The 21,462-nt window shown below is 46.0% G+C and overlaps 1 protein-coding gene across 4 annotated transcripts; it reads left to right on the top strand.

Moving 5' to 3' along the window:
* Positions 1–997: 997 nt before the first annotated feature.
* On the top strand, positions 998–17,941 carry LOC149315345 (cytochrome P450 2C19-like). 4 transcript variants are annotated; one of them, XM_089523652.1, is made up of 10 exons: positions 998–1,150; positions 3,648–3,680; positions 4,593–4,755; positions 5,943–6,092; positions 8,697–8,857; positions 14,322–14,498; positions 15,416–15,557; positions 15,690–15,877; positions 16,265–16,406; positions 17,760–17,941. In XM_089523652.1, exons 1-10 carry the CDS (start codon positions 998–1,000, stop codon positions 17,939–17,941), a joined length of 1,491 nt encoding a protein of 496 aa, XP_089379778.1. The 4 variants fall into 4 exon arrangements, with proteins under 4 accessions (XP_089379778.1, XP_089379777.1, XP_089379776.1 ...); XM_089523651.1 differs by lacking the exon at positions 3,648–3,680 and having other exon boundaries at positions 998–1,180; XM_089523650.1 differs by lacking the exon at positions 3,648–3,680 and having other exon boundaries at positions 998–1,180; positions 4,593–4,760; positions 5,936–6,092.
* Positions 17,942–21,462: the final 3,521 nt, after the last annotated feature.

Genomic DNA, 21,462 nt, shown 5'->3' with positions numbered 1-21,462 from the left:
CACAACAATCCAGGCAGGATCAAACCATGAATTTGTGTAGAGGCAGTACTATATTGGCAGCAATGTTTCTGATTACTTTCCGAACTATACTCAACTTGCAATTTGTTGGGTCTTTTATTAACAGCAGCCACACATTGGGTTGACATTTTCCCAAAGACATTAGCTGTGACCCCACCAGATCCCTTGGTCCCTTGCTCCTGGCTTATATCTGTGAGGAAGTTAAGACAGGATTTTGCATCGTGTTGCACTTGTTTTCACTACACTTTCATTTGCCATGTTAAATCCCATTATCTCAGGTTATAGGAATTGATTGAGAATTCTTTGCAATCTTGGTTGATGTTGTTGTTGTTGTTCTCATCACCCAAAACGATTTGTCATCAGCAAATTCAACCATTTGCCTATGCACCCCTCCTTCTAGGTTTTGCATCAGGAAGGTTGCTCCAACTCAACCCCGGTAGAGAAAAACATTTTGCACATTCTGCTTAGTCACATCCCTTGCGCTTGCGCATCCCTCGCTCTGGCCAGTTATCAGGAACAGCCACAAATCCATGGGGCAGTTAGACCCCAAGCAGCATCTGTGTATATCAACCAGAAGACTTCTGCCCCATTTCTACTTTGCAAACCATTGAACCTGACTGAACTCAGCAGCTCTTCTGGCAACATCCTATGAAATCCTATGACAACTAAACAGCCAAAACAAAAGACAACAAAAACAAAGACAACCCTTATTTTCGTTTCTTTTCACAGCACTTGCAAATCATAGCCTAAAACCATTAATCAGTAATAAAACAAGAGAACATCAGGTTCAGAAAGGTGGATTTCCAGAGGAGAACGGACGCACTCTGGCCTACTGGATGGCTAACCTAACTGATTCGGTTCCAAAGGGCCATTGGTTAACCTTTACCCACCCCTGGGATTTGCGGTGCATAAAGTCCAGCTCTCCTTCCCCAATCCTTGAATCAGGGGCCCTTCTTGCTTCTTAATGGTGGCTGCTGGGATGGAGCCTCTGGGGATGGCCACCATTTTCCTGATCATCTGTCTCTCCTGCCTCGTTCTTTCCTCCATTTGGAAGAGCGGGATTTGGAGGAAAGGGAAGCTGCCCCCGGGACCTTTTCCTTTGCCCATCATTGGGAATGCTCTGCAGCTGAAGGCCCACCATTTCCCTCAGGCTCTGCAAAAGGTAAGTGGACAGACTGAGGCTATTTCCCCAGCCCTGTCTCTGGGGACAGAGGGCCATTGCTGCATGTCAGCTAATCTGGATTCTGCCTGGGGTCACTTTCTCAGATTTTTGGTCATCTGAGTGTCCAATTCGTGATAGTGTTTAACACTGACAGAGTCGACATCAACACTCCCCAGAAACATTCATCAGCATTGGACTCTCAGGACAGATATACTAGGCTTCTCATATCTTAAAGACTGTGCTGTTCCAATTATTTCAGCTATGACATCTGCCCAGTGCTGAACTCCTAGCCTGTGTGTGCTTCACTCTCCTGACCAGAAGGAATTCATGTTCAGTCCCGATCAAGGGAAGTCATAGTGGCACTCTCTTCTGTTTTGGTCAGGCCTCACCTGGAATATCCCTGTGTCCAGTTCTTGGCCCCATAATTCAAAAGGGACTAGGACCCGGAGGAATGGATGCATGTTCCAGGAAAAGAGATTCCAGCTCAACATTAGGAGGAACTTCCTGAGAGTAAGGGCTGTTCGACAGTGGAACACACTCCCTTGGAGACTATATTGGAGTCTCTTTCTTTGGAGGTCTTTAAGCAGAGGCTGGATAGCCATCTATTGGGGGGGGGGGGGGTGTGCTTTGATTAAGAGTTCCTGCATGGCGGAATGGGTTGGATTGGATGGCCCTTGAGGACTCTTCCAACTCTATAATTCTGTGCTTCTATGATTCTATGAAAGTTCCAGGAAGCTGCAAAGTGGGAAAGAGACCCCTTCCTCAAGGAGCTTCAGCTCTAGGCAGACAACAGAGGAGGGGGAGGGACTGTGGGGAGTAGGGTGAGAAGACATAAGTATTTCCACATTGCATCCTTTGGCTTGCTTATGGGATGTGGTCCCAGGAGCATGTGGGCTCTTCCAAAAGCTACATGGAAAAGATGGGGGAGCGGGCAAGCAGGGGCCAGTTTTGCAGTTGCCAATAAGCCACTGCTGGACATAGATATCACCAGGTCACAGAATTGCCCCTTGAGGGTGAGATCAGTTGCCTGAGGTCCTCTCGGGAGTTGCATTGTGTGTAGCTGCATGTGTGGAGTTACACACCGATTGCATTACCCAACCCTTGCTCTGAATTGCAAAGTAATGCAGGTGTACAATCCAATCAGCAACTCAATATGCATTGCCTGCACCCACAACTCGATCCGTGATGGCACCACATGTGCAACTCATCTTTTGCAACTAATCTTCAGCATCAGATTAAAAAAAGTCCAATTGCAGGCAAACATGCACAAGTGTCAGACACAGGGAGCATTCTGGAAATTGCTGCCCTGTTTATTTTAATAGCAATTTCTACCAGATTTGTGTGGGTTGTATTTCTGTGTATTTCCACGGGTAGATCTGCGTCCTCCACTGTCTTTCCCACCTTGTGTAAGAATATTTGCTCAATAAGGGGATTTTGATTAGCTCAATTTACTCAAAGAATGGGCTTCTTACAAGTACCTTTGTCGGACCAAATCTCAAGGTGTTTATGGAGCAAGCAGATATTCCAAGAAACAGCACAGAGGCAGACTCTTTTAATTCAAAGCTAGTTTATTATGGGGAAGGGACACACACATACAAACATACATACACTCACACAAGAAAAAGGGAGGAAAAGTGGACAGAGAACCCTGGGCATCACTAACAGAGATACTTGCCTGAATGGTCTCCTTGGAGTTAACATAGATGCAGCAACACGAGAGATGGGAAAAGGGAAGGAAAAAGGGGAGGGTAGGAACTGCATCGAAACTCAGGCGACAAAGAGTCCCTCTGAATTCCAAGGAAGAACAAAGAACAAAGAAATGGAAGGACTTTATATACATTTTTGGCCTGCCTTCAGTGGAGGATGCTTTCCTACTTCAAAGTAATGGAATAGCTGTGTTCTGCAGAGCCGCTTAGGATCATAAATCTGCCCAAAGGTGTGAGAGGACCCTTCCTGCTGGCAACTCCTATCTGTGGCTTCTCTGCATGCTTTGCACTTATGGAGGACGGTTTCCCATCATGCCTTTCTGTATAGGGTCATGAGAAAGAATGCCTTCACACTATGGGGGCATTCCCACTTGCTTATACACCGGTTTACAAAGTGAATCCAGGGTGTATCGTTCTCACTCAATCCGGAATTAACTCTAGAACAGTTCTAGATTTACCCTCTATTGCAATTCGAATTTGATTCAAATCCAAACATTTAAACCAGATCAGAAGCCTATAAACTGGCACAAAAAATAGTAGGTTTTACCCCGGGTTATCCCTTGTGCCGATATACGAATCGCTGTATTTAAATGGGAACGAAAGGGTGTCTGATTTGGGTTCCACAGGATGGGAGGAGCAGAGCGCGATGGGCTGGCTCAGGGGAGTCGCTCTTTCTTTGTCCTCATCCGTTGTCGCCACCGCCATCTTTCCCTCCCTTGCCCCTAAGCATGGATTTCAGCGTTATGCGCACCGCCATCAAGCATCCCAAGAAGTTGTCTTCTACGCTGCATCCAGTTTTGAATAAGCATGCATATTAACACATACATTGGCACAACCTGCTGGCGAGGGTCCATGCTTCTAGATGCGATCAGCGCTAATAACAAAACTAAGAGAGACCTGAAATTACAGGACTCTTAAGAGCTTAAGCACCTCCTCATTGGCTCTTTTAAAAAAAACGCGAAATTTAATACTAATTAAAAACGGTCAGGTAGTGGGAACGCAGGTACAGGCGACATCGATGCAAGTTACTCCGAAGTATTGTGACGTCATGATGACGTCGCTTTGATTGACATGACATTCATAGCCGAAACAAGTGAATGTGATCGGTTTAAATATACATCGATTCATCAATGAATGGGAACGATACTGTGTCAATTACAGCGAAACAAAATAAAACGTTGCGTAAATGGAAATGATAGAAATAAAGCGATTTGACAAGCGGGATAACACTCGCTGTATTTTGAGTCGTTTTAAAACAAATCGCTGTATTTAAAATCGTTTTAAATCGCAAGTGGAAACGCTCCCTATGAACGTTAAGGCTCTCTTAAAGGCTTTCTATATGCAAGCAATGCTAGGATGGGGGCATCCAATTACCTCCATTAATGCACTTTATATTGGGGATTTTAGGGGTGTTTTTTGTAAAAACTCAACCTCGGTAATAAATAATAATAATAATAATAATAAATAAATAAATAAATAATAATTTATTTATAGGCCGTACAATCACTAGGAATCCGGGCGGGTTACAAAAGTAAAAATGCATTACAATAAAATACTAAATGATCCCTTCCCAACCCCCTCCCCATATTAAAACTCAAATTAAACACTCAGGTAACACTTGTGAGTAATGCATTTCCTTGTTTGTGTTTGGAAACCTTCTGCCTATGGGCACTGCAAGATCTGCCTCTTTCTCTGTCTCCCTCCAGCTCAGTGAGAAGTATGGCCCCGTGTTCACACTGCATTTCGGAGCGGAGCGTGTTGTGGTCCTGCATGGCTATGAAGCCATCAAGGAAGCCCTGATCGACCGGGCCGAGGAGTTTGTCGCCCGGGGGAAACGGCCCTTTGGTGACAAGATCAGACAAGGGAACGGTAAGAGGCAGGAGAGGTCACACCTTCTGGACAAAGTGGGGTTGTGGATGATGGAGAGGACAATGGCAGAGATAAAAGAGTTGGGACTACATTGGCTAGAACAGAATGACACTCATGGGCATCTACTACTAGTATCTATATTAAGAATGTGAAAACATTACAATTGTGATTTCTTTGCATTTATCCAGGGTTTACCATAGAAGCATAGAATCCTAGGGTTGGAAGAGACCCCAAGAAGGGCCATCCAGTCCAACCCTCTTCTGCCATGCAGGAACTCTCCATCAAAGTATCCCCATTGACAGATGGCCATCCAGCCTCTGTTTAAAGACCTCCAAGGAAGGAGACTCCATCACCCTCGGAGGAAGAAGTGTGTTCCACTGTCGAACAGCCCTTACTCTCAGGAAGGTCCTCCTAATGTTGAGGTGGAATTTCTTTTCCTGGAGCTTGCATCCATTGCTCTGAGTTCTAGTCTCTGGAGCAGCAGAAAACAAGCTGGCTCCCTCCTCATTTTTCCAAGCCCTCCTCATTTTTCCAAGCCCTTCACTGTTTTGGTGGCCCTCCTTTTTCAACATGCTTTTTGAATTGTTTTGCCCAGAACTAGGCCCAGAATTATTCCAAGTGAGGCCTGACCAGAACAGAATAGAGTGGCACTATCACTTCCCTTGATCTAGACACTACACTTCTATTGATGCAGCCTAGAAACACATTGGCTAAATTATTCAAAGAGGATATGGAGAAACTGGAGCCATGTGTCCAAAGGAAGGCAACTAAAATGGTGAAGTGCCTGGAAACCATGCCCTATGAGGAACAATTTAGGGAGCTGGGGATGTGTAGCCTGGAGAAGAGATGGTTAAGAGATGATCTGATAGCTCTGTTGAAGTATTTGAAAGAAAGTGATGTTGAGAATCCAGTTCTGAGAACCACAATTCAAGAAGGATGTTGACAAGCTGGAGAAACAGAATGAGTTGCAAGTCCTCATAAATGGTCTGGACAAACTGGTGAATTTATGTGAACAAAGTGCCCCACACATTTACTGAGTCAGGATGGAGCAAGCCTTCAGCACAGTTTCCATAGGAGTTGGAAGTAGGGCAACCATGTTCTTTCAACTTCCCTCTCCTCTTCTCCAGCTCTTCACTGGATCAGCCAGGCCTGCTTCTTCATTTCTATCTCTTTTTTTCTCATCCCAGGGATCATCTTCAGCAACGGAGAGATCTGGAAGCAGCTCCGGCGCTTCGCCCTGACCACCCTCCGCAACTTTGGGATGGGGAAGAAAAGCATCGAGGAGAGGATCCAAGAGGAAGCCCAGTATCTCCTGGAGAAGCTGCAGGACACCAAAGGTACATAGCTTTGGCCCAAGCATCACCGCCCCTTTAGGCTTGTTCTAGCAACCTTACATGAGATTCTTCCCTTTCCCTCTTTCTTTTGCTCATTCTTGCATAAGGCCCCAGACTCAAACTTTTGGATGCATCTCAGTCTTGGGACCTTCATGTGGACCACGATCCTACCTCATTCTCAGAGTCCTGGTCCAAAGTCCTGGAATCTATTGGATCTATTGTGTGACCTTACCTGGCAGGCTTGAGGGTTAGATATACTATAAGATTCATGTGTCTGCTTCATCCATGTTCACCATGAGAGCTATCCAGCCATAGAACCAGTTGCCTAGAAAGATGATGTGGTCTCCTTCCCTGAACATCTCCAAAAAGTGGCTGGGCAGCTTTCTGCTAGGAATGCCTCAGCTGGAGATCCTGCAGTAAGTGTCAGGTTGGACTCAATGACCCCTTTCAACTCTCAGATTCTATTATTGTGTTTTGCTGGTGTCTGTAAAGGAATAAATCAATGTAAGATACTGCACTTAGGGCGGAAAAATGAAATGCACAGATATAGGATGGGCAACACCTGGCTGAACAAGACTACATGTGAAAGGGATCTAGGAGTACAAGTTGACCACAAGTTGGACATGAGACAACAGTGTGATGCTGCAGCTAAAAAGGCCAATGCTATTTTAGGCTGCATCAATAGAAGTATAGTGTCTAGATCAAGAGAAGTAATAGTGCCACTGTATTCTGCTCTGGTCAGTCCCCACCTGGAATATTGTGTCCAGTTCTGGGCGCCACAATTCAAAAAGGACATTGAGAAACTGGAGCCATACCCTATGAGGAACGACTCAGGGAGCTGGGGATGTTTAGCCTGGAGAAAAGAAGGTTAAGAGGTGATATGATAGCCCTGTTTAAATATTTGAAAGGATGTCATATTGAGGAGGGAGCAAGCTTGTTTTCTGCTGCTCCAGAGAACAGAACCCAATGGAACAATGGACGCAAGCTACAGGAAAAGAGATTCCACCTGAACATTAGGAAGAACTTCCTGAGAGTAAGGGCTGTTCGACAGTGGAATGCACTTCCTCGGAAGGTGATAGAGTCTCCTTCCTTGGAGGTCTTTAAACAGAGGCTGGATGGCCATCTGTCAGGGATGCTTTGATTTGGATTTCCTGCATGGCAGAATGGGGTTGGACTGGATCAGGGCCCTAGTGGTCTCTTCCAACTCTACGATTCTATGATTCTATGATTCTATGATATGATGATAGCCCTGTTTAAATACTTGAAGGGATGTCATATTGAGGAGGGAGCAAGCTTGTTTTCTGCTGCTCCGGAGAACAGGATCCAGAACAAGGGATGCAAGCTCCAGGAAGTGAGATTCCAGCTCAACATTAGGAGGACCTTCCTGAGAGTAAGGGCTGTTCGACAGTGGAACAAACTCCTTATTCGGAGTGTAGTGGAGTCTCCTTCCTTGGCGGTCTTTAAGCAGAGGCTAGATGACCATCTATTGGGGATGCTTTGATTGGATTTCCTGCATGGCAGAAGGGGATTGGACTGGATGGCCCTTCCAGCTCTATGATTCTATGATTCTATGAACTTTTGCTGTCTTTGGAGGCATATCAGCTTGTGAGTCTGCTTTATCCTAACCACCACATCTGGCATTAAACAAGGCAAACACAATCTGCAAAGGCCTCATTTGCACTGAGAGGATGACTTCCTCCCTGATTCTCCTCTGCCCTGGGTTTGAAAGCGATTCTTTAAAAACCCAGTCCCCACTTTCAAAGGAGATCTTTTCTGTCCCCCAGTCAATCAACTTAATTTTCCCCGATTGTCATCCCCATTGGCAACGCTGCTTCAGCATCATCCCCTGTCAATCATCCATAATGTGAGCAGCTGCCCAGCCAGGAAACTGGAGGCTGAGAGAGTGTGATGCTCAAGAGGGTTGCAGACGCAGAAGGGTCAGAGGGTCAGAGCGGCGCCAGGGGAGGAAGAGGAAGAAGGAGGCAGGAGGAGGAGCAGAGGTAGAAGGAGGAAGGGTCAGAAGCAAGAGGGGGATGAAGGCTCTGGCGGGGGGAGGAAAAGGTGGGGGCTGGGGGCCTGACTGAGGAAAAGGAGAAGGAGGAGGAAGAAGGAGGCAGAAGCAGGAGGAGGGACCAGGGAGGGCACCTGCATCCAGGGAACCTGGGGAGGGAGGCAGCAACCTGGCAAGACAGCACTGGGTGGGGGGGGGGGCATGGAGGAATAATATATCCCCAAAAATGGGGAGGGATGGTAAAGCCCCCTCTGCCATGCGTCCCTCTCCTCCCAGAATGCTGTAATCCCCGTCTGTGGCTCCCATTTGCTGGACACTCTTTGGAACCGCGTTTTTTCAAAAGAACCTCTTTTAAGTTTGTCTCTGGAAAAACCGGTTCTTTAGCCTTTGCCTCACTTCATCATGACAGATTCGATCACATCGCGACAGGAACCGGTTTCAAATGGGAACGAGGGCCATTTAATTCGCTCAGCGATCTGACTCTTTTGATAGTGGGAATGAGGCCAAAGACAGACTCAGGATTAGCCAACCTAGGCTGGAATAGATTGTGTTTAACATCTATGCCGAGGTAACATGCGTTGTTTTCGTACTTCCAGAGCAGCCCTTTGACCCCACATTCCTGCTCAACTGTGCCACCGGCAACGTCATCTGTTCCATCGTATTCGGAAAGCACTTCGATTACGACGACGAAAGGTTTCTAGCTTTCCTGGGCTTAACAAATGAGAGCGTTCAAATTGGTAGCTCTCCTTGGGGACAGGTAGGTCCTAAAATATCCTCTTGTACATAATGTTTGTTTTTGTTTCCTAGACTATGCAGTGCATCCATATGTCTACATGGTTTGGGGATGGGCATGAGAGGTTTAGGATGCAAGTTGGAGAAACACGGGAGATGGAGACATGATGAATCCCTGAGGAACAGGGGTTCCTAATGTTAGCAGCATTCACCAGCATCCAGGCTACAGTCCATGCTATGGCTCCTCATCCCCAAATGTGATTCTGTACCTATTCCACTTTATTCATAGTTTCTTGCTATCCACTTGGCTGATGAATGAATGAATGAATGAATGAATGAATGAATGAAGGTTTATTTATATACCGCCGTTCCAATGATCACGGCGGTTAACAATAATAACAGAAACAATAACAATACATTATATAACATAGGAACCCCCCAAAATAACACCATACAACATCATAAAAGCCATCATTCATTCCTAACTTAAAACCAATAAAAACATCAATAGAACCCACTAGCTAAAACACGATCAACAGCATAACAGGAGCAGATAACAATTCAAGACATGGTAGGGAAAGCTTGCCGAAACAAATGGGTCTTCAAATTCTTCTTAAAGGACTCAAGGGAGAGGGCTGAGTGGAGCTCGAAAGGGAGAGAGTTCCAGGACTGCGGGGCAGCGACCGAAAAAGCCCTCTGCGCAGTTATTACAAACCTCGTCACAGGAACTCTCAGAAGTTGTCTCCCTCCTGACCTAAGAGTGCGGGGCGGATTATATGGGGAGAGGCGGTCCTCCAAGTACTCTGGGCCCAAGCCATTTAGGGCTTTATAGGTCGCGACCAACACCTTGTATTGCGCCCGGAAGCGAATAGGCAGCCAATGCAGATCTTTCAAGATAGGTGTTATGTGGCTGACCCTGGAGGAACCAGTGACCAGCCTGGCTGCCATATTCTGAACCAACTGAAGCTTCCAGGTTTGGTACAAGGGTTGCCCCATGTAGAGTGCATTACAGAAATCAAGCTGAGAGGTTACCAGTGCATGTACCACTGTTTCAAGGCTCCCCCGGTCCAGGTAGGGTCGCAGCTGGCATATCAGCCGAAGCTGGTAGCAGGTGCCCTTAACTGTCGCATCCACCTGAGAAGTCAGGTGAAGCGACGAGTCAAGAAGCACCCCCAAGCTGCGAACTGTGTCCTTCACGGGGAGCGTGACCCCGTTCAGGACAGGTGGACAAACCTCCTTCCCGGGACCAGGGGAACCTATCACTAGTACTTCCGTTTTCTCTGGATTCAGGCTGAGTCTGTTTTCCCTCATTGATCATTGTTGTTTTAAATTATGTTTAAAAGTAAACTCACCAACTGGATACTGGATGAGTCTCAGTATCTACAGACCTTCTTCCCCACTGCTTCTCTTCTCAAATTTTGGAATGGCCTCTTTACTCCTTCAGAGCACACAGTTGTTAATGGGATGCAGAGTCAAAGTAGCCTAGAATCATTTGAAGGGAATCCTAGGCGTGTTACAGACCACCCAGAAGGGGTGGTCTGCCGCCGCCTTCATTTGCAGTGCGGAGGAGCCCCAGCGTCCAAACTGCAAGGCTCCTCCGCACTGCAAATAAGAAGCGCCAAAATGGCGCTTCCCTTTGTGGCACGGATATGACGCCGCGAGGTGCCAATGGCGCACTCGCAATGTCATATGAGCCGTGTGACATGTGGACGCAGTGCGTCCGCTACGTAAACATGGCAGCCACCGTGTGGAATGGGCGCCACCATTTTGTACAGACTCAGTCCGTATTAGGGTTAGGGGCGTCCAGAAGTGATGCCCCTTTCCAATCCTAATACATACCCAGTCCGTACTTTATGCCCGTTTGTAACGGGCCCTAGAATCCTAGAGTTGGAAGAGACTGCAAGGGCCCTGGTCCAGTCCAACCCATTTCTGCCATGCAGGAACTCTCAATCAAAGCATCCCTGACAGATGGCCATCCAGCCTATGCTTAAAGACCTCCAAGGACCACCACTCTTCAGTGGAGCATCTTCCACTGTCAAATATCTTTTACTGTCAGGAAGTTCCTCCGAATGTCGAGCTGGAATCTCTTTTCTTGGAGCTTGCATCCATTGCTCCATTGTGTCATAGACTCTGGGGCAGCAGAAAACAAGCTTGCTCCCTCCTCAGTATGATATCCTTTCAAGTATTTAAACAGGGCTATCATATCACCTCTTAACCTTCTCTTCTCCAGGCATTCTCCAGTCATTCTGTAACCTTTTTCACCAACTAGATCTGTATTTTGGGTTGTATTTGGATCAGGATAAACCGGAAGACACATCTGAAAGTGATGAATGGATGGATTATTTATTAACAAAAAGCTCGACCTGATGTTCTTGGGTGACTTGTGCATCTCTGTTAATAGCTGTGCAATGGGTTTCTTTCTTTCTTTCTTTCTTTCTTTCTTTCTTTCTTTCTTTCTTTTTTAGTTTGGTTTCAGGTGAAAAACTTCTAACTCTATACAGACCTTACAGGCTAAGTTTTTTTAAAATTGATAATTAACCAAATAGCTGTCAACAAAAGAACAATTCAAAATGGATGTAGAAAAGCTGGAGCGTATCCAGAGGGGGACAACCAAGATGGTGAAGAGTCTGGAAACCATGAAGCCCTAAGAGAAGAGACTGAGGGAGCTGGGGATGTTTAGCCTGGAGAAGTGAAGGTTAAGAGGGGATATGAGAGGCTTCTTTAAGTATTTGAAGGGATGTCATATTGAGGATGGAGCAAGCTTTTTTCTGCTGCTCTAGAGACTAGAATATGGAGCAATGGATACAAGCTGCAGGAAAAGAGATTCCTGCTAAACATTAGGAGAACCTTCCTGTCCTGACAGCAAAAGCTGTTCAACAGCGGAAGACACTCTCTTGGAGATTTTGGTGGAGTCTCCTTCCTTGGAGGTCTTTAAACAGAGTCTGGATGACCATCTGTTGGGAATGCTTTGATTGAGAGTTCCTGCATGGCAGAATGGGGTTGGACTGGATGGCCCTTCTTGGGGTCTCTTCCAACTCTAGGATACTATGGTACTATAACTGTAATAACAGCTTGAGGACAAACATAAACAAATATGTATTTCAAAGACAGAAAGAGATAGCAGCAGAAGCAGAACATTCAATATTCAATGGAAGGCATTTGTCAAAGTGTAAGAGAGGGGAAATGGCATGGGTGCTAAAACCCTACTTCTGACCAATCTAAGGGGTCTAGCAGAGTGTAGCTGAGCTTGAGGGACTACAGACCTAAACACAGAGATGGATTTTCATGCCCTCTGATGTGAAGATGAGTCTAGGTAAGTTGGTTGGCTGGAGATCAGAGCAGCAGCAGCAGCAACACAATGGAGAAGGTGGCCATTTGAAGGGTTCAAAACCAAGGAGGACCTTTGGATATTCTCCCTTCCTAAGTGTTTGTGAGTGTGTGTCTGGGTGTGTCTGTGTCAGCCACTGTGTGTCTCTGTGAGTTGCTTTGCCCCCTTGCCTATATTTAACCTTTGCTTAAGTTGGAGTTTCTTACCTGGAATGAAGAGGACTCCTTTGGTGAGGAAAGAATGGCTTCAAAGTTCTTCTATGCAGGATTCCAGAACAAGACCATGAGCTTGCAAGGCTTGCATCTTATGTGAAGTCGAAGGCTTTCATGGCCACCATCCATAGTTTTTTGTGGGTTTTTTGGAGCGCTGTGGCCATGTTCTAGAAGAGTTTGTTCCTGATGTTTCACCATCATCTGTGGCTGGCATCTTCAGAGAATGCTAGCATGGAAGAGGGAACAGCAAATGCAGTGCTGAAATAGCAATCAAGGAACAGGAGAGACACTGCAGACTGGGCCAACCAGAAAAATGAGCATTAGTAGAATACATTATAAACCATCCTGGGCATAAAACGCTGTTTGAAAACACTGAAGTCCTGGACCATGCCAACCACTTCCATGTCAGGATGCCCAGGGAAGCCACTGAAACCCACTAAAACCTGGCCAACTTCAACAGGAGAAACCCTTAAAGTGGCCAAAGTTTGGCTACCACTCCTGAAAAACAGCAAAATCAAGACCCAGCAAAATGCAAATGAAAAACCACTGAGAGTCAGAGGAGTTTCCCAGCAAACAATAGATCCACCTGGAAGGCCTTGCATTCAACAACACAATAATATCTAGATTAACATGGAAATCACTCCTCCCAACCAAGGGTCACCACTCTATTTTGCTCTGGTCAGGCCCCACCTGGAATATTGTGTCCAGTTTTGGGCAAAACAATTCAAAAAGGACATTAAGAAACTGGAGTGTTTCCAAAGGAGGGAAACTAAAATGGTGAAGGGTCTGGAAACCATGAAGCCCTATGAGGAAGGAGTTACGGAGCTGGGGATGTTTAGCCTGAAGAGAAGGTTAAGAGGTGATATGATAGCCCTGTTTAAATACTTGAAGGGATGCCATATTGAGGAGGGAACAAGCTTATTTTCTGCTGCTCCAGAGAACAGGACCAGGAATAATGGATCCAAGCTCCAGGAAAAGAGATCCCATCTCAACATTAGGAGGAACTTCCTGAGAGTCAGGGCTGTTTGACAGAGGAACACACTCCTTCCTCGGAGTGTAATGGCGTCTCCTTCCTTGGAGGTCTTTAAGCCGAGGCTAGATTGCCATCTGCTGGGGATGCTTTGATTTGGATTTCCTGCATGGCAGAATGGGGCTGGACTGGGTGGCCCTTGCAGTCTCTTCCAACTCTACGATTCTATTATTATCACTCTCTTTCATGCCAGAATTCTCCGAATATCCAGCCACAGATGCTGGCGAAACACCAGGGAAAAAACTCTGCTAGAACATGGCCGCATAGCCCAAACAACTCACAAAAATCTTGCATCTTATGTTCAAATTGGAAGGTGTGAGCCTACTCTCTGGACACTGATAATAACTCTTAGATTCTCTGGGATTTGAGAACAATGGAGTTGCGAAGCCAATTAAGTATAGATGCTTACCTTCTTTCAAATCCAGATAGGATTAGCCAACATCCCTTGAAACTGACCAGTACTTCACTATTGGGGGGGGGGGGGGGGGCATGCCAGTTTGAGCCAGTTTGGCAGGATCTCCTTTCAGTGCTGGTAAACCAAACAGTTAAGCACTTATTGCTTTACTGAATACATCAATGAGAACATTTCCTCTTATGTTCAAAACAATAACTCTTAGATTGATAGTAACTGATAATAACTCTTAGACTGTCTGGGCATTTGAGAACAATGGAGTTGCATACATGAGACAAAGGCACTTAAGTACAGGAGGGCAGGAAATTCCAGTTTGTACTTTACAAGGAGATTTGATTTTTCTGAGACGGACAAGGAACATGCTCTCTTGCGCTACTCCTCTGAGCATGCCTTCTTACAAACCATGGAGACTCTGGCAAAAGGCAGCTACCTGCCTTATACATCAAAGCCTAACAATTCATATTTATTGCACATAACTTGTAACATCTCTTCTATTTTTCCTTCTAGCTGGCCAATATGTTCCCTTCCCTTATGGAGTTCATCCCTGGGCCTCATCATAGACTCAAGTCAAACTCCAGGAGAGGCAGAGAGTTTATTTCAGAGGAAGCCAAGGCGCACAAGGCAACCCTGGACCCCACTTCGCCCCGAGACTTTGTTGACTGCTTCTATATTAAAATGGATCAGGTAAGACAAAGGCACTGAGCCACTGAGTTGGGGAAAGGTCCCTGTGCCAGAACTTTCTCAGCTGACAGACACCATGGAAAGTGATGGTATCCACAACTGTGGGGCAGTGAATCTTCTTCATGTTTTGCCACTGTTTTAAAGGGGGTCCCCAAGGGGCTGAGCCTTACCCCTTGAAACCTCAGTGAAAGCCCCAATGCCATGCCACCTTCCATCCAAACCTCACAGAAACCCAACCAGGTTGTTTTGAAACAAAGCAAAGAAAGATGTGGTGTGATACCTATGGAAAAGAGAGCTTCTATAAAGAAGAGAGATGTGTGCAAGTGGTTCACAAGAATGTTCATAGGATCATAGGATCATGGAGTTGGAAGAGACCACTTGTCAAGGATGCTTTGATTGAGAGTTCCTGCATGGCAGAATTGGGTTGGACTGGATGGCCCTTGCGCTCTCTTCCAACTCTAGGATTCTATGAGTCTACATTCACAAGCGTCATCCAGTCCAACCCCATTCTGCCATGCAGAAACTCACCACCAAAGCATCCCCATTGACAGATGGCCATCCTGCCTCGGCTTAAAGACCTCCAAAGAAGGAGACTCTGCCGGCTTCAGAGGCAGCAGCTTCAAAAGCTCTTAATGTCCAGACATTCCTCCTAGTGTTTTGGTGGCATCTCTTTTCCTTAGCTTGAACGCATTGCTTTGGGTCCTATCCTCTGGAGTAGAAGTAAACAAAGAAGGTGATTCCATCTTCGGTATGATACCCTTCAAATATTTGAATGGGGCTATCATTTTCCCCAGGACATGACTGGCTGTATACGGATTCTAACTGATTCTCATCCTTGATCATTACTATGGCCTTCTTGTATTATATTTTATTAAGTGCAATTGAGTTGACACCACTGACCCTGCTGCGTGTTTCCCCAGGAAAAGCAGAACGATGCATCCGTGTTTACCATTGAGAACCTGGTTTCCTCCACATCTGACTTGTTTGTGGCAGGAACAGAAACCACCAGCACCACCCTCAGATATGGCCTCCTGATTCTCCAGAAATACCCAGAAATAGAAGGTAAAACAAATGGATCTGCTGGAAACCATCAGCATGGATGTTTGTACCTTAGGTTGGACTGGATGGCCCTTGTGGTCTCTTATAACTCTATGATCCTATGATTCTATGATTCTATGACCAATCTTACAACAGGGAGAGTTCAGGAGGAGATTGACCGGGTGGTTGGCCGCTCCCGAAGACCTTGCATGGCCGACCGGGGACAGATGCCTTACACAGATGCGGTCATCCACGAGATCCAGAGGTTCATCTCTCTCGTCCCATTGAGTGTCCCTCATGCGGTGGTCAAGGACACGCCATTCAGAGGATATGTCATTCCCAAGGTATAGTTCCCTGCGTTCGCTTGAGGAATCTGCACTGATTCCTGTACTAATAAGGCTTAGGGCCATGGCAATTCTCTTAATGGCTTAGAGCAGCACTTCCCAGCCTATGGGTCACGACCCCTTTAGAGGTTGAATGAGCCTTTCACAGGGGTCGCCTAAGACCATCAGAAAACACATATTTCCAATGGTCTTAGGAATCGAGACACCGCTCCTCTGTTGTGGGGGTCACCACAACATGAAGAACTGTATTGAAAGGTTGTGGCATTAGGAAGGTTGAGAAGCACTGGCTTAGAGGGATCGGGATGGGTGTGCTCTTTCTGTGACGTCTGGTCTCACTCTTCTCATGATGAAAAAGTGTCTCATTGGGGTTTTGTTTACTCCCTACAGGGCACCACAATACATCCTCATTTAACTTCAGTGATGCATGACAGCAGAGAATTCCCCAACCCCACAGAGTTTGACCCACAGCATTTCTTGCATGAAGATGGGACCTTCAGGAAGAGTGACTACTTCATGCCGTTCTCAGCAGGTAAAAGGGTCCCTCCCTCCCTCCTTAGGCAGCATCCCTGAGAGTCGTGTTATCAGTTGGCTGTTTTGAGTCTCAGATGGGATTCAGTGGCTTACTTGTTAAGACGCCTGTTCTGACGATCGGAAGATGGGAGGGTTGGCAGTTTGAGGCCCAAGGGCTGCATGATGTCCCTAGCCCCAGCTTCTGCCAACATGTCAGAGTGCAAGCAGATACTGTAAATAGGTACAACTTCAGTGGGAAGTTTAAAGCATGTGGTGCAGTCATGCTGGGCACATGGCCATTGGAGAAGTCCTCAGACAACACTGGCTCTTTGGCTTAGTAATGGACATTGTCACTGCCCCTTACAGTCAGTTATGACCAGACATTCATGTCAAGGGAAAACCTTTACCTTTACCCAATCAAATGGGTCCTTGAACAGATTAAGGGCACCGTTCTCACTATGAAATATAGCAATTGCCAACCCTCGTTCCCATTTGAAACCAGTTCCTGTCGCAATGTGATCGAATCCTGTCGTGATAAAGTGAGGCAAAGGCAAAAAACCCCGTTTTTTCCAGACAGTCTTTTGAAAGAGGTTCTTTTGAGAAGAATCGATTCTGAAGCGTGTCCAATAAGTGAGAATGACAGATCAGAATAGATTCATTCTGGAGGAGAGGGACTAATGGGAGAGGGGTGTGTGCCATCCTTGCTCAGGTTTTAGGAGATCCGCCATTCCAACTGAGCCGCAGCAACGTCTTCCACTGTAAAAAACTCTGATTGTCAGGACGTCCTTCCTAACAATGAGGCAGAATCCCTTTTGCTGGAGCTTGCATCCATTGCTCCATTGTGTCCTAGTCTCTGGAGCAGCAGAAAACAAGCTTGCTCCCTCCTCAATATGACATCCCTTCAAGTATTTAAACAGGGCTCTCATATCACCTCTTAACCTTCTCTTCTCCAGGCTAAACATCCCCAGCTCCCTAAGTCTTTCCTCATAGGGCTTCATCGTTTCCAGACCCATCACCATTTTGGTGGATTCTCTTTTCCTGCAGTTTGCTTCTATTACTCCTTTTCCTAGTCTCTGAAGCAGGGATGGAAAAAGACATTCATGTTAAATGCGTTTCCGAACAAATGCATCAGATTCACTGAATCTTTTAGTATTGTGTATGGAGCATTCTTTGGCTTCAATCTGCTCTTTTGGAGGATACTTGAAATCCGAACAGGTTTCGGCACAGCAGAAGGCCCAGCAAGCAGGATGCTCACAGCTGCTCTCTTTCCATGTTCAAGCATCCTTTCTCGCAAGATAAACCTCCAAGTATTTATATATTCTTCCATGACACCCTCCTCTTCTCTTCCCTCCCTTCTTGGGTCTCCTTGCAGGGAAGCGGATCTGCGCAGGAGAAGGCCTGGCCCGCATGGAGCTCTTCTTGTTCTTCACCACCATCCTCCAGAACTTCAAGCTGAAGCCTCTCACGGACCCCAAGGAGATTGACATCTCTCCCCTGGTGAACAATTTTATCAGTGTTCCCCGGCCTTACCGCCTCTGCATTGTTCCTCGCTGAAAAGATCAGCTCCAGACATGGATATAGGAAAGACCCGGCTGGGCTGACAACCTGAGATACTCAGCCTTTGCTCCCGCTTTACGTTTTGCACCATAATCTGTTCATGCAAGTAGACCATAGAGGCCTGAAAGCCGTTGGAACATCAAGGGAAAACATGGCATGTTATCAAAACCTTTTACGTCAAACTGGTTGCATCCCGTTCTCCACATGTGAATGATTCTCAAACAGTTTTAAAATGCTTTTGGACTCACTAAATTTTGCAATACGTTTTTAATCTGTTTGAATTATTCTGAGCTCTTGCCATGTACAGCCCTGAGAGTCTGTGTGATTCAGAGAGATAGAGGTGCTTTAATAAATCTTGGAATCACTGTGAAATTTATTTGGACATTGAGATACACTTGTTTAAAGGGAGGGATGTGGTAGAATCCAGCAGCACACACACACACACACATCTTTATGCACATATTTTGCAGTTGTGTGTGAATATTCATTCCCAAAGCTGATGCCATCAATGCACCATCAGAGGAAAGCAAAGTTAGTAATCTTGGGTTTTGAAAGCTGACATCCTTGAAGGAACTTCAGTTGGACAGCTTCTCCACAAATCTGCTGATAAATCATGGCTCCTTAGACTCAATGGTTCAGAGCATTGTACTAAAATGACTTGTACATTTTGGGTTGACTTCCTAGTCACACTTCTTTAGTTCATACACACACACACACACACACACACACACACACACACATATATATATATAAAATTGATTTGCTTTTTTTGGGAAGTTTTATAACATACGTTCTAATTAAAATGCATCGACTTAGGGTACTTTTGCCACTGAATAACCGATCAACGGAATGGCAATGCAACAACAATGCTAAATACCAATACATTATATACTGAAACACTTGCAACAGTGAATTTTTTTCACTATTTATAATACTTCTGTGTCACATTGAAATATAGAAAGTCCACTTTCAGTAATGTCTGACTGACATTACTCATTTGCAATTGTAAATTCCCATTTTACAATTGTAGAACTACAGATTGCAAATCACTATTTTACAATGCCTCTCCTCCTGACTGACATCCAGAAACGGAGGTTAAGGAAGGTCCTGCAAGGTTTGTTAAAGGGATGGACAGTTGCTGTTGTTGTCTTTTAAGAGCTCTTTTGGGAAAACCAAAGGGGCCATTCAGACTACGAAAAAAACCGGTTTTCAAAGCGATTCTTGCACGTGAAGTTCATACTTACCCCGAATCTCACACAAGCAAATCCGAGGCTTGCACACCCGTTCTGTGGTAAATGGCCCCTAGCGCAGTGTTTTTGAAGTCGGTGCAAATACCGTTTTTTTTGGAAAACTTGGCACCGATCACGATTGAGGCAAATAGAGGGAGGGATTTAGGTCAGAGGGTGGGCAAAGGGCAATGCATTTCCTCCCCTCATCGGAGGGGAGGGGGAGGAGGAAAGAGCCCTGGGAAGAAGGGAGCAAGGGAAGGCATTCTTTAGGAGCCTCTTTTCCCTGCATCCCCTGCCCAAAGCCCTCTGTCGCTGGGCATTCCTTCCCTTGCAGGAGGAAAAAGTTCAGGTCACAAACGGAGCTCACATCAGACAACCCCCCCCCCCTTTTCAAATTCAAACAATTTTTTTTGAGTAAATATGCGCACTGTTTGTGTTCCAGAGGCAGATGGAGCTGGGCTTGCACTTTATATCCTTGGATCTCCTTGCCTTCTGCAGAGGGGGAAGCTACAAATGTTGCAAACAATCAATGTTACATTTTTAACCATTTTTTTTTGAGCAAATATGCGCATGATTTGTCTTCTTGAGCAGATACAGCAAGGGAAGCAAAGGGAAAGCTACAAATGTTGCTTTTAAAAGCATAAAAAATGCATGGCAATTCCATCCTTTGCCTGGGACAGGGGCAGATCTGACCCAAATGCCCACAGGTTTATAAAAAGTTGACCCTGTGCCTGGCTCTTTAAAAAAAGGGAGGAGGGGGAGGACACTTTCCGATGCCCTTCAAAACGTCACCATGACGATCGCTTGATTGACAGCGGCCACCTCGCCAGCAGATGCAGAATGCATTCGATTTAACCTTTGTAGTGGGCACTTGCTAACGGAGCGATTCGGGGGAGGGGCATCCGGATCAGCCCAGTCCCTTCCAGGTCTTTTATGCCAGTATGAATGAGGCCAAAGATGCAAAAAGGTAATATCACAAGCACAGCTTTTCCTGACTTGGTGCCAGCCAGATTGGTGTGTGCTACCTGGGGATAATGGGAAATGTAATCCTGTGCTATCTATTAATCAATGGAAGTTATTAGCAAACTTTGATTCTGCCATTTTATATTATTATTATTATTATTAACCTTTATTTATGAAGCGCTGTAAATTTACACAGCACTGTACATGCCATCTTTTTAGTTAGATGGTTCCCTGCCCTTGGGCTTACAATCTAAAAAGACATGACACAGAAGGAGAAGAAGGGAGTGGTGGAGGGAAAGGTCCTCTCTACCTCCAAGGCCTGGACCAAGGCAGATGGACTGGAGGGAGGGCTTGGCTTCATCATGGATGGTTAGTCTTCATCCAGGGAAAATACATACTCTCAAGTAGGATAATACATATACAATACATAGCAAGACAGGAAATGGTTCGATAAACAGGCAACAAAAGAACATCAGATAGTAAGCGACAATTATGCGATGTCTGGGAAGGCTTCTCTGAACAGGATGGTTTTCAACTCCGTTTTGAAGCTGGTTAAAGAAGTGATGGCTCTTGTGTCTCGCGGGGGAAGAAGGTTCCAGGAGTGAGGGGCAGTGAGTGAAAAGGGGCAAATCCGGGATGGGGCAGAGGAAATCCTGGGCTGAGACAGCAGACCTTGACTACCAGAACGGAGGGCCCTGGTGGGAAGGTGAGGAGAAAGAAGGTCTGATAAGTAGGGAGGGTCCAGTCCATGGAGGGCTTTAAACGTTGACAGCAGGAGCTTATACTGAATGCGGAAAGGGAGGGGGAGCCAGTGAAGGGATGCTAAGACAGGAGAGATGTGGTCAGAGCGGTGGGTGGAAGTGATAATGCGTGCAGCTGAATGCTGGACGGAGATTAAAGGATGGAGGTGAGAAAGAGGAAGCCCAGCCAAGAGGACGTTACAGTAATCGAGTCGTGAGATCACTAGGGCATGGACCAGGATCTTGGCATTAGAGGCAGAGAGATATGGTCGGATTTTGGCAATATTGTATAAGAAGAATCTACAAGCCTTGGCTGTGGTCTGGATCTGAGGGATCCACGACAGAGAAGAGTTAAAGATAAAACCAAGACTGCAGGCTTGTTGGACTGGTTGAATAGAAATGTTGTCCACAGAGACAGAAAAGGAGTGTTGAAGGGTGGACTTAGGAGGAAAGACGAGAAGCTCTGTCTTAGACATGTTGAGCTTCAAACGCCGATGGCGCATCCACTGCGAGACGGCTGTGAGGCAAGACGAGACTTGCTGTTCCAGCCTTGGAGAAAGGTCGGGGGTGGAAAGATACAGCTGGG

This window comes from Sceloporus occidentalis, unplaced genomic scaffold (assembly GCF_023333645.1).
Source record: "Sceloporus occidentalis isolate IW3139 unplaced genomic scaffold, rSceOcc1.0.p SCAF_4, whole genome shotgun sequence".
NCBI classification, from domain to species: Eukaryota; Metazoa; Chordata; class Lepidosauria; order Squamata; family Phrynosomatidae; genus Sceloporus; species Sceloporus occidentalis.
This window is presented reverse-complemented; position numbering and strand designations above follow the sequence as displayed.